The 14561-nt window shown below is 36.4% G+C and overlaps 1 protein-coding gene across 5 annotated transcripts in view; it reads right to left on the bottom strand.

The window, feature by feature from the left end:
* Positions 1 to 1232: 1232 nt before the first annotated feature.
* Positions 1233 to 14561, bottom strand: part of LOC148940689 (uncharacterized) — a 61963-nt gene continuing 48634 nt past the window's right edge. For all 5 annotated transcript variants that reach the window (XM_089105250.1, XM_089105248.1, XM_089105249.1 and 2 more), the window contains exons 5-6: positions 6571 to 6646; positions 1233 to 1433 (exon numbers count right to left, since the gene is read on the bottom strand). In XM_089105250.1, the coding sequence (XP_088961376.1) occupies positions 1347 to 1433; positions 6571 to 6646 (163 nt within the window). In that variant the 3' untranslated portion in view covers positions 1233 to 1346. The remainder of the gene's footprint in view (positions 1434 to 6570; positions 6647 to 14561) is intronic.

Here is a 14561-nt window from a genome sequence, read left to right as displayed (position 1 = left end):
TCCATAAGAATAGCCTACGAGACTTCAATAGAAATCAGTGGGAGTTAACAGCTTGGACTTGTTTTTGCCCCTTTAGAGGGTTGAGTCCAGCCCATTAGACATTGCCATTGGTCTTGCTTTACAACTGTGATCTACGGAACCCACTGTTGCCGTATCACTTTATAGGGAGCTGGGAAAAAGATATATTTTATCTTTCTTTTCATTTACTAAAATTGTGCTCAATTCAAATTTTTAAAAACGTTGTTCCCTGGAAAGCCCAGAGCAAATTTAAAACATAATCTTCACAGCATCATAACAGTAACTTCTAGCACGCAAACTTGATATTTTGGTCTAACAAAAGAATATTGTCTGAAGGATTCCCCAGGCATTGCTTAAATAAAAAATCAAAGGGAACAAAATACAACATACAAAGAGAGTTGTATATACAACTCTCTACATATATATATATATATATATATATATATATATATATATATATATATATATATATATATATATATATATATATATATATATATATATATATATATATATATATATATATATATATATATATATATATATATATATATATGTAGTTAAAATAAATAAATCTACTTTTACACCAATTATATGAAAAAGAAAAAAACCTTCACAGAGTAAACATAACAAAACTGTGGACTGTATATGTTTCTTTTTATAGGTGTCAATCTCGAAAACCACTAGCATCATTACAGTAACTTCTAGCAAGCAAACTTGATATTTTGGTCTAACAAAAGAATATTGTCTGAAGGATTCCCCAGGCATTGCTTAAATAAAAAATCAAAGGGAACAAAATACAACATACAAAGAGAGTTGTATATACAACTCTCTACATATATATATATATATATATATATATATATATATATATATATATATATATATATATATATATATATATATATATATATATATATATATATATATATATATATATATATATATATATATATATATATATGTAGTTAAAATAAATAAATCTACTTTTACACCAATTATATGAAAAAGAAAAAAACCTTCACAGAGTAAACATAACAAAACTGTGGACTGTATATGTTTCTTTTTATAGGTGTCAATCTCGAAAATCACTATGAGAACCACATTCTCACACGCTGCTGCAGGCCACTATTTGCATTATAGTAAAAAAAAACAAAAAAAAAAAAAAAAAAAAAAAAAAAAAAGAAGAAAAAAAAACAACAAAGCATTTTTTCATATCTTGTCTGATTTATTGAAACTTGTACTATGTAATCACACTCTTGAATTCAAAATAATTGAAACTTAAAAATCACAGGAACTTAAAAATCATAGAAAAATAGAAAGATACTTCAAAAAAGGGACTTCCGGCACTTCGGGGGCATCTTCTGCTCGCGAAACACCTTTCTTTTTGGTGGCTTGAGAATATCAGGTGAAATCTGGAAGCCAAAATAAACATCTTTAAAAAAAAGCAGAAAGCATGATTGTAAAGACACGAAAAAAATGACATGTGCTTTGTCTTGGTGTTATTTACATGAATATCTTTTGGTATTTCATCTATCAATCATCAATCAATTAATTATTTGTTATTAACACATACACACACGCACACACACACACACACACACACACACACATATATATATATATATATATATATATATATATATATATATATATATATATATATATATATATATATATATATATATATATATATATATATATATATATATATATATATTTGCCTAGGCCCATGATACTATAACACTACAGTAATGTGAAAGCAGCAGCTAACCCAGGATTCATAATTAAATATCAAAATTTCATTATTAATAAATATAGATTATTTCTAAGAAACAAAGAATTCATAGTTCAAACTATTTTGTTAATGATCATAGTCTAAGCATTGTTGCAATAATATCTGGGTGGACCCATAAAATTGGATAAAGGCTCGGGCCTCGAAGGTCGATTGCCTCCATAATATACACTTTTTCTGGACAAGTTTCTGAGAAAAAAAAAGAAAAAAACTCAATGAAGAAAACAGAAGAAACGAGATTTGGGCCAGTAGCGAAAAGACCAAAAACAAACACGACCCGGATATTTAGCCAGTATTAAAAAGAGGCATATTGAGCGTAAAAGAAACAAAGACTAAAAAACTAAAATAAACATAAAAACGCATAAAAAAACATCACCTATTTTAAACTACAATTGTTGCAACAGACCACTTGGGTTACTATTACTAATAGTTACTTCGATGAAAGCACCAAAGCAACTGGATAAAAATGATATAAAACGGAAATTAAGCTAATGATTCTATTGTGAAATAATCCTGTTGTTTGCTATCCCTGACAGAAGAGGCCCTTTTTCAACCATAGAAACAAACCTTACAAATAACTTTATCTTATTTGGTTAACACTAAATTAAAGATAATTTTGAACTACATAAAATTTAAGATTTTTTTTATTAATGGGATAGGAGTAAATTTATTAATAAGATCCTTACGAGCATCCCATCACTGGAATATCGGCACGAACAGAGCCAATTTAGATCCTCTCAGTTTGGTACTTGTCAATGTAGATACTCTTTTTATAATTATGGAACGTGATTGGGGGAATAAATTTCGCTTAAGGTAATATGACGGTAATTTCTTGATGTCATATTTAAATTTGAAAAGAATTGCTCCAAAAGTAAATTGTTGAGAAACTGGAACTATATCATAGGCAGCGCAATATCGCTGCCTAAGTAAAGAACGATGAGGGCACAATGTATTATTTATTCATGTTTTTTTCTTGGTCTTAGACCAGGGCACTTCGTATCGAAGGAGTTGTCGTAGAAACTTCGAAAAGGGCTCATTCGATTGGAAATTGGAGTGGCTTTTGCCCTTTTTAATAGTTGAAAGTGATTGGAAGGCAACTAACACCCCATCCACGCCCACCATTTCCCCAAACCCATCCAATCAAAATTTTGAGATAGCTATTTTGATTAGTTTAGTTGATTTCCTGACAGATATTATGGTTTTGAGGAGGACACTCCCCAAAGCCCCCAGGGAAACGGTTTTAATTAATACCTTGGGAGCATATAAGGTTTTTATAGAAAGCGTTGTCGTAGAAACTTCAAAAAAGGCTCGTTCGATTGGAAATTGAAAGGGATAGTGCTCCTTTTAATAGTCGGAAGTGATAGGAGAGTAACTAACCCCCCTCTCACGCCCACCATTTCCCCAAAAACATCCAATCAAAATTTTGAGATAGCAATTTTCTTCAACGTAGTTGAAAGTTCTGGAAATTAGCTCTTTGAGGATGACAACCCCCCCCCCCCACCCCTCAGGGCAAGGGTTGTAAGTTATTCCCCGAGGGCATATAATATTTTTATTGAAAGCGTTGTCGTAGGAACTTCAAAAGGGCTCATTCAATTGGAAACTGAAAGGGCTAGTGCCTTTTTTAATAGTTGAAAATGATTGGAGAGCAACTAACGCCCCTCTCACGCCCACCACCCCCAAATACATCCAATCAAAATTTTGAGATAGCCATTTTTTTCAACATAGTTGAAAGTTCTGGAAATTAGGTCTTTGAGGATGACAACCCCCTCACAGCCCTCAGGGCAAGGGTTGTAATTTATGCCCTGGGGCATATAAGGTGTTTATAGAAAGCGCTGATGTAGAAACTCAAAAAGGGCTCATTCAATTAGAAACTGAAGGGGCTAGTACCCTTTGTAATAGTCAAAAGTGATTGGAAGGCTTGACATTTTTATAGTAAAAATCGATGTGGGAGCAATGTATTATTATTTTTTCATTTTTTTTTTGTTTAAACCAGGGCACTTCGTATAGAAGGAGATGTCTTAGGAATAACGAAAAGGGCTCATTCGATTGAAAACAGAAAGGGATAATGCCCTTTTTAATAGTCGAAGGTAATTGGAAGGCAACTAACATCCCTTCCACGCCTACCATTTATCTAAACACGTCCAATTAAAATTTTGAGATAACTATTTTGTGCAAAGTAGTTGAAAGGTCCGAAAATTATATCTAAGAGGATGCCACTCCCTCCACAGCCCTCAGAGTAAGGGTTGCAAGTTATACCCTGGGGGCATGTAAGGTTTTTTATTCAAAGCTTTGTTGTAGAAACTTGAAAAAAGGCTCATTCGATTGGAAATTCAAAGGGCTAGTGCCCTTTTTAATAGTCGAAATTGATTTGAGGGCAACTAACCCCCCTTTCACACCCACCTTTTCCCCAAACACATCCAATCAAAAATTTTAGATAGACATTTCATTCAAAGTAGTTAAAAGGTTTGAAATTAGGTCTTTGTGGATGATTACCCCTTCAGAGTCCTCAGGGCAAGGGTTGTAAGTTATGTCCTGGGGGCATATAAGGTTTGTATAGATATTGATGCTGTAGAAATTTCAGAAATGGCTCATTCGACTGGAAATTAGAATGGATTGTGCCCTTTTAATATTTGAAAGTGATTGGAGTATAACATACCCCTGTCGCACCCACCATCTCCCCAAACATGTCCAGTCAAAATTTTGAGACAGCCATTTTCTTTGATGCCTCTAAAAAGTCCGGAAATTATGTTTTTAAGGATGACACTCCCCCCACAACCCTCAGGGCAAGGGTTGTAAGTTATGCCCTGAGGGGGGGGGGATATAAGTTTTTTTTTATAGAAAGCGCTGTCGTAGAAACTTCAAAAAGAAATCATTCGGTTGGAAATTGAAACGGCTAGTGCCCTTTTTAATAATCGAAAGTGATTGGATGGTAAGTAACCCCCCTCTCACGCACACAATTTCCCAAACACATCCAATCAAAATTTTGAGATAGCCATTTTGTTCAACGTAGATGAAATGTCCGGAAATTATATCTTGGAGGTTAACAACCCCCTCCCAGCCCTCAGGACACGGGTTGTAAGTTATGCCCTGGGGCGTATTAGGTTCTTATAGAAAGTATTGTTAGAGAGACTTAAAAAAGGGCTTATTTAATTGGAAATTGAAAGGGCTAGTGCTCTTCTAAATTGTTGAAAGTGATTGGAGGGCAGATAATCCCCCTCTTACGCCCACAATTTCCCCAAACACATCCAATCAAAATTTTGAGATAGGAATTTTCTTCAATGTATCTGAAAGTTCGGGAAATTAAGTCTTTGAGGATGACACCCCCCCCCCCCCCCGCCCTCAGGGCAAGGGTTGTAAGTTATGCCCTGGGGGCATATAAGGTTTTTATTGAAAGCGTTGTCGTAAGGGTTCATTCGATTGCAAATTGAAAGGGCTAGTGATATTTAGTACGTTTATTTGTGGTAGTTCCAGTTCGTTTTCAGCTTGGCTTTATTTTCAATGTGCAATCCTTTATTTAGGTTTTATTTCTTCAATCATAGTAAAATCTGCTCATTATTAGTTTATCGTCTTACGAAAGCTAATTTCTATACGTTTTAGTAGACCCATCCCCTTCCAAGGTAGAGTTAACGCTACCGATTGATTTCCCCTTAAGATAGTGTGTTCTGTAATTTTCATGCTATTGTAATCGTAACAGTTCTTCACCCAATATTGAATCAGATGCTTAACCAAAGGGAACCAGTTTAGAGGGGAGGGATATTGAAGATAACTGAAATTAATAAGACTTTTAAATTCCGTTAACCTAATTGATATTGAAAATACAGCGCTACCTAACAGTCTCGCACAGTAAAGTAAACTTCAATTCTTTTAATTATTTTGCTAACTTGTGATATTCAGAGAGGCAAAATCAACATCAGCTGGTGATATTTCCTTGGTGAGTCCAATTTAATAGCACACAGTCACTTATTTGTTTTACTTTGTACTGTGTTCTTTTATTTCTAGTTTCCTTGCGTCTTCTTCTTCTTCCTGTTTGGGTTAATATGGAGACTTTTTCGCATAGTCTCGTCGCCGGGATCCAATTTTGAACCCTACAGTGTATTGCTACAGCTAGGTTCAAATTCTGAGTCCCGTATCACCAAGCTGAGATCAAACCCACTGCCCCACTACAGGACTATTGTTTAACTAAGTTTCTGTTAATTGTAATATTCTATTGGATGCTATGGTACAGCTTCTTTTTTTTTAATACTTACCCTTATTACTCACCCTACCATTGAGCATTCAACTGACATTTTTCTGTCTTTCGGCTGCTTTTCTTTCGATAAAGGGAAATTGTGTGTGAGTATTCACTCATTAGGTACATTTTCCGTAGGAATAAATAAAAAGTTCTTTCCCTTTTCAGATGTTTATTTTCTTGAAAAAAGCATTAAACCTTTTTCGTGTTATTTTCCATTTTGATTTTCTACAATAAATACAAATCATAGAATTTCCTTTTGCTTTCCTGTTTTTGTTAGATCATGAAGTTCACCTTCTCATATTAAATATTATTTAACTATGTTTATTAAATATTATTATATTCAGTAATCCATGCTAAAAATAGAAGGGGATTTTTTGCTTCAGAGAACTTCACTGGAAGCTAACTTCCTAAAATAAATAACTTCAAATACAACCTTCAAACTGTCAGTGAACATTTTAAGGGTAAAATTTTTATATACGTAAAAAGCTCAATAAATTGATTAACAGAATCAAGAAAAGAACCTTACCTGTCTTAGATTACTGTACTTTCTAGGAGTAACACTGCTGAAACCACCACTATCAGTTAAAGTTCCAGAATATTTGCTAAAAATTACAATGAAAAGAAAAATTGATTAAATTCAGAGTCTAAAATTTGGATTGTGTTATAAATGTACACAAGTGCATACACAATAATCTATCCCATTAAGTGGAATGCGGTAAATCATGGAAAACCGAATAAGTTAGTCATTTAAATCTTTCGAAAATTATGGAAAAACGACACAACATCTCGAGAATTCAATGATAGAGAAAACTAAAGAGGTTTCGAAATTTTCCCACAATTTCCTATAGTTTTATATGATTAACTTGTTTGGTCTTGGCAATACCTTGAGATCTCGATTAAAAATATCTACACGCTTGTTTTACGGGAGTCTACCAGAACAATCATTACTGTTTGGGAAAAAATAATTATTAGTATCATCTTAAACCTATGGAAATGTTCTGATTATTAAGAGATATCTCAAGATAAAAGCACGTCTCGTTTTTGTTACGTTTTAACGAGTCAGACAATTTCATTCTATTTCTTTTCTCTTATTTTTTTTGGGGGGGGGGGAGTGTGATGAGGAGGAGGAGGATCAAAACCAGTAAATTAAGAATCTTCTTTTCAAACATTGATGAAATAATATTAACGAGTATTAAACAATGAATGAGTCTTCTCAACAGTACATCAAACAGTACATGAAAAGAGTACATCAGAGGCAACGCTATGGCGTTGCCTATAGTAAAGGCCATAATTCTTCAATATTTTATTATTTATCTATTATCATTTTTTCCCAGAGAAACTTCATATGGAAGGGGTTGTCACACAAACTACGGAGGGGACTCATTCGATTGGAAATCGGAAGTTCTAGTGCCCATTTTAAGATTAAAAAGTGATTGGAGGGCATCTAACCCCCGCCTCCCTCACCAACCCTATTTTCCCCAAATACATTCGATAAAAATTCTGAGATAGCCATTTTTTTCAAAATGGTCCAAATATCAGGTAACAAAACTGCGGGGTGAACACAACTACCCAGAGCCCTGGGGCAAGCGTTGTAAGTTATGCCCCAGAGCATATAAGGCTCTTGTGGAAGGGGTGGTCGTATAAACTTTAGAGGAGGCTCAGTTGATTGGAAATTGAAAGGTATAGTTCCCTTTTTAAGAGTCCAAATTGATCATCGAAATGACAGCCATTTTATTCAAAATAGTCCTAAGATCATTTAAAAGTGCCCCTAGGTTAAACACAATCCTTCAGAACCCAGGGAAAGGATTATAAGTTGCACCCTAGGATTACCTAAGGTTTTTATGGAAGGGATGGTCGTATACACTTTGGAGGAGGCACATTTGATTGGAAATTGAAAGTTCTAGTTCCTTCTTTAAGTGATTAGAGGGCAACTAGCCTCCCCTGAAACCTCTTTTCCCCGAATGCATCTAATCAAAATTTTGAAATAGCCATTTTGTTCAAAATAGTCCAGAAATGATATAACAATGCATCCAGATTTGACACAACACCCAGAGCCCGGGGGTTAGGTTTGTAAGTTATGCCCCGAGGGCATATAAGGTTTTTATGCAAGGGGTGGTTGTATAAACTTTGGAGGAGGTTTATTTGATTGGAAACTGAACTTCTAGTTTCCATTATAAAGTCAAGGGTGATCGGAGGGAAACTATCCCCCAACTCCTTCTTTTCCCCAAATTTATTCGATTAAAATTTTGAGATAGCCATTTTGAACAAAATAGTTCAAGCGTCATATAACAAAGCCTTTGGACAAATCCTTTGGGGTGGTAGGGAGGTGAGGATTTTCCCAGTTGGTCACTGCCCTCTTGTCAATTTTGATTCTTATAAAAGGGCACTAAAATTTTCGATTTCAAATCGAATTAGCCTACCCAAAGTTTATACGACCACCCATTCTATAAAAACATTATATGTTAACAATAAGCAACCTACATAACTTACAGCCCTTGCCCCAGAGGCTGGGGAAGTTCAACCTTGGAAGCACAGTTATTTGACCTTCAGACTATTTTGAGCTATATGGCTGTCTCAAAATTTTGATCAGACGTATTTGGAGGAAAAATGGGGACAGGCTGGGGGCTGGTTTCCTTCTGATCTCTTTCGACTCTTCAAGGGGAACTAGAACTTTCAACTTCCAATCGAATGAGCCTCTTCTTAAGTTTATACGACCACATTTTCCATAAGAACCTTATACTTTAACAATGGGCAGCTTGAATAGCTTACAGCCTGGAAGCATTGTCAAACCCGTAAGCATGGTTTTTTCCTTTTGGCCTATTTTGAACAAAATAGTCATCCCAAAATTCTTACCGGCTGCATTTGGAGAAAAAGAGTGTACGTGTGCGTGGGGGGGGGGGGAGGCTGGTTGTACTTATCACTTTTGTGCCTTAAAAAGGACACTAGAACTTCCAATTTCCAATCGAATAAACCCCTCTGAATACAATCATCCCTTCCATGAAAACCTTATATGTTAACAATGAGCAACTTGCATAACTTACAGCCCGTACCCCAGGGGCTTCGGAGGGGGGGGGTAAAACCTGGAAGCATAGTTATTTGACCCTTGGACTATATTGAACAATATGGCTACCTCAAAATCTTGATTGGAAACACTGGAGAAAAAAGAGCGTGGGGGGGGGCTAGTTGTCCTCCGATCACTTTTGACTCTTAGAAAGGGAACTAAAACTTTCAGTTTCAAATTGAACGAGCCTCCTCCGAAGTTTACCCGACCAATCCTTCCATAGAAACCTTATATGTTAACAATAGAGAAATTGCATAGCTTAGAATCCTTGCCCCGGGTTATTTGAGAGGCCTTGTCAACCACGGGGGCATAGTTATACGACCTTCGGACTATTTTCAACAATATGGCTATCTCAAAATTCCTCGAATTTTCAACTGAATGCGAACTTTTCGAAGTTTATACTACCACTCTTGCCATATGAAGTACCTCTGGGAAAAAATAAGAATACAACTTTGAAGCCTTATGGTTCTTTACTAGCCTTTAGTACCTGATGGTAGGTACAGTGTAATCAAAATGAGTTATATATTTTTCTTATTTTTCTTTATCTTTCTTGTTTATGTTCACCAATATTTATTTAAGAGAGTAAATCCATTTATGACAAAAACTACTCAATTCGTTTGAATCGACTTAAATAATAGACAGCTTAATAGCGCTGCCTAAATGAAGAGCAAAGTAGCTGTAAGGGCTGGTCTGCAAGTTATGCAATTCACCAATTTTACTTACGAGTATTAGTATTTTTAGTATATATTGTTTATATTTATTGTATATAGTATTTTTTTTCTCATATATAGTATTTTAATCGGGAAAGGGGATTATGTTTGACCTTTAGTGTCTAAAAAGGCCAAGGGCATTCAGTTGAAGCTTTCACGGAATATCGAGGGGAGTGTTGAACACAAGTCAAAACACACTATGCATATGCAGGCTGTCAAAAGGGAGCATCTCAGGAATGGTTTAGGGTAATAAATTGGAACTTTCAGGAAATGATGAGAGGGATGATCAATTGTCTAAAATGCAATATGTACACACCACCCTACTACTACTACTATCACTACTGCTGCTTTTACTACAAAAACTACTTCTATTACGTCTGCCACTAAGGCTAAGAACATTAAGGTGAAAATGTCTGGTATTTTTGAGGGGAAAGTTGAACTAAATTAAAACACACTATGTGCAAACAGGTTGTCAAAAGGGTAGCATTGTGTTAGGAACGACTTATAGTATTAAGTCGAAACTTTCAGGGCACGATAAAGGGGATGCTCAACTGACCAAAAGGCAACTAGTGCATACTACTACTGCTACTTCTACTGCTGCTTTTAATGTAACTGCTACTACTATTACTATTTACACATCCTACTACTACTACGAATACAACTACTACTAAGAATAAGGGTAAGAAGGCGAAAATTATATAGGGAATACTGAGAAGGAATTCGAATTGAACGAAAACACACCACACACCATGTGCATCCAGGTTGTCCAAAGGGCGTATCGATAATATCTTATATTGGGAATGGATTGGAGTATTAAGTTGAAGCTCACAGGTTATGTTGTGGGGGGTGTTGGACTAACTAGAAGGCAATATTTGTCTCCTCCTCCTCCTGCTACGACTATTCTTACTAAATACTACTAAATCTAAAGTTTTCAAAGTGAGAATTTCAAGGAATGTTGAACTAAATCAAAGCAAACTATTTGCATGCAGGTAGTTAAAAGGACGCATCAGCAATACTCCACGAATCACTTAGGGCATTAAGTTGAAACTTTCACGGTAAGTCGAGGGTGGATGTTGAAAAAACAAAAGACGTTATGTGCATACTGTTACTAATGCTACTACTACTACTACTACCACTAAGGCTAAGAATATTAAAAAACTTAAGAGTAATTTCTCAGGAATAGCTAAGAATATAAGTTCAAACTTTCAGGATATGTTGATGGGAAAATTGAACAAACCAAAAAGCAACATGTGCATAATACTGCTACAATTATTACCATGGCTACTATTACTACTGAAGCTACGGCTGCTAAGGTGAAATTTTCAGGGAATGCTTAGGGGCATATTGAACTAAATCGAAGCAAATTATTTTGCATGTGGGTTGTTAAAAAGACATTTCAGCAATACTCCAAGAACGGCTTAAGGCATTACATTGAAAATTTCAGTGTATGTTAAGGGTGGATGTTAAAAAAAGGCACTATGTGCATACTGTTACTAATGCTATTACAACTGCGAATATTACTACTATTGAGGCTGATAATATTAAGGGTAAACTTTCAGGAAATATTTAGAGGATGTTGAACTAGTCAAAAGATACTATGTGCATACTACTACTACCGCTACTTCTAACACTACAGAAAATTTCAGGAAATGTTCAGGGGGATGTTGAAATAAACAAAACACCCTATGTGTATGCAGGTTGTCAAAAAGGCATATACACCATATCTTAGAAACAGCTTAGAGTTTTAAGCTGAAACTTTCAGGGCATGTCATGGGCGATGTTGAAATAACCAAAAATACATTATGTTCATGCTAACCCTATTGCTACAACTACTTCTTAAACTGAGGCTGAAGATATTAAGGGTAAATTTCAGGAAATATTTAGGGGAATATTTAACTAAATCAAAACAAACTGTATGCATGTCGGTAGTCAAAAGAACGTAAGTGTAATTTCTCAGAAACGGCTAAGAATATTAAGTTGAGAGTTTCGGGGCATGTTGAAGGGAAAATTGAACAAACTAAAAGGCAATTTTGCATAATGCTTACTTGTACTTGGATCAGGACACAAGCTATGTAGCTCTCCCTGGCGACAGGATCTGGCAGACTGTTGAATTCCACAGGTTACGGTCTTGAGTTAGTGGGGCGATAATTTCAAGGCATGAAGGATCCCATCTGCGATCATGCCTTCGGAATCCGCCAATCGCCTCGAGGTCAGATTTGACGGTGTTAAGCCAAGTTTTGGCTTGTCCTCCATGTCGTTTCCTCCAATCAGGTGCTGGTTTGCAGTACAGACTTTGTTTTGTGAAAGTCTCGGCTGGTCTTCGGCAAACATGGCCGAACCAGGACAGGCTGCGGCCTCGAATGATAGGTGTGATGTCGTACCTCTGGTCCCATCGTTGGCGGATGATCGTATTTGGGATTCAGTCGCTGAGTCGTAACCCCAATATGCTCCTCAGGCATCTGTGTTCAACAGTGTTGAGGGCGTGTGCCTCGGTGACGTTTAAGGGCCACGTCTCACAGCCGTACAGTAAGACTGATCCGACATCGTAAAAAAGAATTTTTGTTTTCCGGTGAATTTCTTTTCTTTTCCATAGTGGCTTCCACAGCTGTCCAAAGACAGCGGAAGCTGATTCAATGCGGCATTGGATTTCTTCGCTACATCCGCCCTTGATGTTAATGTATGATGCGAGATACTTGAATTTATTGACAACTTCTATCTGCCTGTGGTTAAGGGTTATATGGGTAGAGTTTATATCCGGTGCATTGGACATAGTTTTAGTCTTGTCAATATTGATCTTGAGCCCCACTGGGGCAGCAACTTCGGAGACTTTCAGAAGCATTTTCTGGGCTTCGCCAACGGATTTTCCAAGAAGAACAACATCATCAACATAATCCAGGTCGGTGGTACTGGAATCAGGGCTAACCTTGACTCCTTCGAAGCTTAGCATTGCTTTTTCATTACCCAGTCGACGACAAAATTGAATTGTTTGGGAGAGAGTACACACCCTTGCCTCCCACCGAAGTCGATATTGAATAGCGGAGAAAGTTTCTGTTCACCTTGATGCAGGCTCGTTTGTGTTGATGGTAAGCCTGAGTGAGTCATATGATCTTAGGTGGAACACAGTCACCTTCCATTGCCATCTAAATTCCTCCCGGATGACTGAATCGAAGGCCGTAATGAAGTCAAGGAAGACAGTGACGGTGATTTGCATACTACTACTACTACTACTACTATTACTACTGAGGCTAAGGCTATTAAGGTGAAATTTTCAAGGAATGTTTTGGTGAATATTGAAGTAAATCAAAACACACTATTTGCATGCAGAATTGTCAAAAGGGTTCATCAGCAGTATAAGCACTGGTTTGGAGAAGTAAGTTGAAACTTTTAGGACATGTTAAGGGGGATGTTGAACAAACCAAAAGGCACTACTACTACTCCGACTACTGAAGCTAAAGATATTAAGGTGAAACTTTCATGAGATTTTGAACTAAATCAAAGCAGAATATGTAATGCAAGTTATCAAAGGGCGTGACAGCTATACCCTAGGAGCAAAATAGAGTGTTAAGTTGAAACTTTCAGTACAAGTTGAAGGGGATGCAAAACCAACCAAAAGGTATTATATACATACTACTATAACTAATTCTGCTACTACTACGAGTAATTCTACTACTAAGGCTAAGGGTATTATGGAAGAATTGTCAAGAAATGTTGAGGTGAATGATGATGAATAGTTGATGAATTAATTCGAAATACGCTAGTGCATGCAGGCGTCAATAGGGCGTAGCAGAATTGTCTCAGGAACGGCTTAGAGTATTAAGTTGAAACTTTGAGGGCATGATGTAGGGGATGTTGAACTAATAAAAAAGCACAATATGCGTGCTCTTACTACTACTGCTACTGGTAGTAGTATTAATTCTGCTGCTGCTACGAGTACTACTGTTACTAAGGCTAATGGTATTAAGGTAAAAATTTCAGGGATTGTTAGGGGGATGTTAGACAGAATCAAAACACACTATGTGCATACAGCCTATAAAAAGGACGTATCAGCTATCTCATAAACGGCTAAGAACATTAAGTTGAAACTATTACGGCACGATGACGGAGTGTTGAACTAACTAAAAAGGCACAATGTATTTACAACTGCTACTACTACTACTATTCCTGCTATCACTACCACTACTCCCTATGCTCCTACTATTACTTCTGCTACTACAAATATTACTGTTGTTAATGCTAAGGGTGGTAGTCAAAACTTTAAGGGAGAAGTGAGGGTAGTTTTGAGCTAAATCAAAACACACGAGGTTCTTGCACGACGTCAAAAGGGTATATCAGCAGGTTAATAAAGCTTAGGGTATTAAGGTGAAGCTTCCAGGGTATTTTGAGGAGGATAGTGAACTAAGCCAAAGACACTATTTACAGCTGGGTTATCAAAAAGGAGTGTCAGCAATATTTCAGCAACGCCTTAGATTATTAAGCTAAAAATTCCAGGGTTACTAAAATTACTACCATTTTTGTTACTGTTTGTACTATCACTACTGCTTCTATAGGACAAAATCATAACAGTTTAAGTGGTTCCATTGTAACTGGACCACCGTGTAACTGAACTCCAAGCAACTGAACCACCGTGCAATTGAACCACCGTGCAACTAAACCTCCGTACAACTGAACCCCCGTGCAACTGAACCCTCGTGCTACTGAACCCTCATGCAACTCAACCCCATTTAACTAAACCCCCGTGTAATTGAA

The sequence above is a fragment of the Artemia sp. Qi Xiang Cuo genome, chromosome 19 (assembly GCF_049724085.1).
Source record: "Artemia sp. Qi Xiang Cuo chromosome 19, ASM4972408v1, whole genome shotgun sequence".
Lineage (NCBI taxonomy): Eukaryota > Metazoa > Arthropoda > Branchiopoda > Anostraca > Artemiidae > Artemia > Artemia sp. Qi Xiang Cuo.
This window is presented reverse-complemented; position numbering and strand designations above follow the sequence as displayed.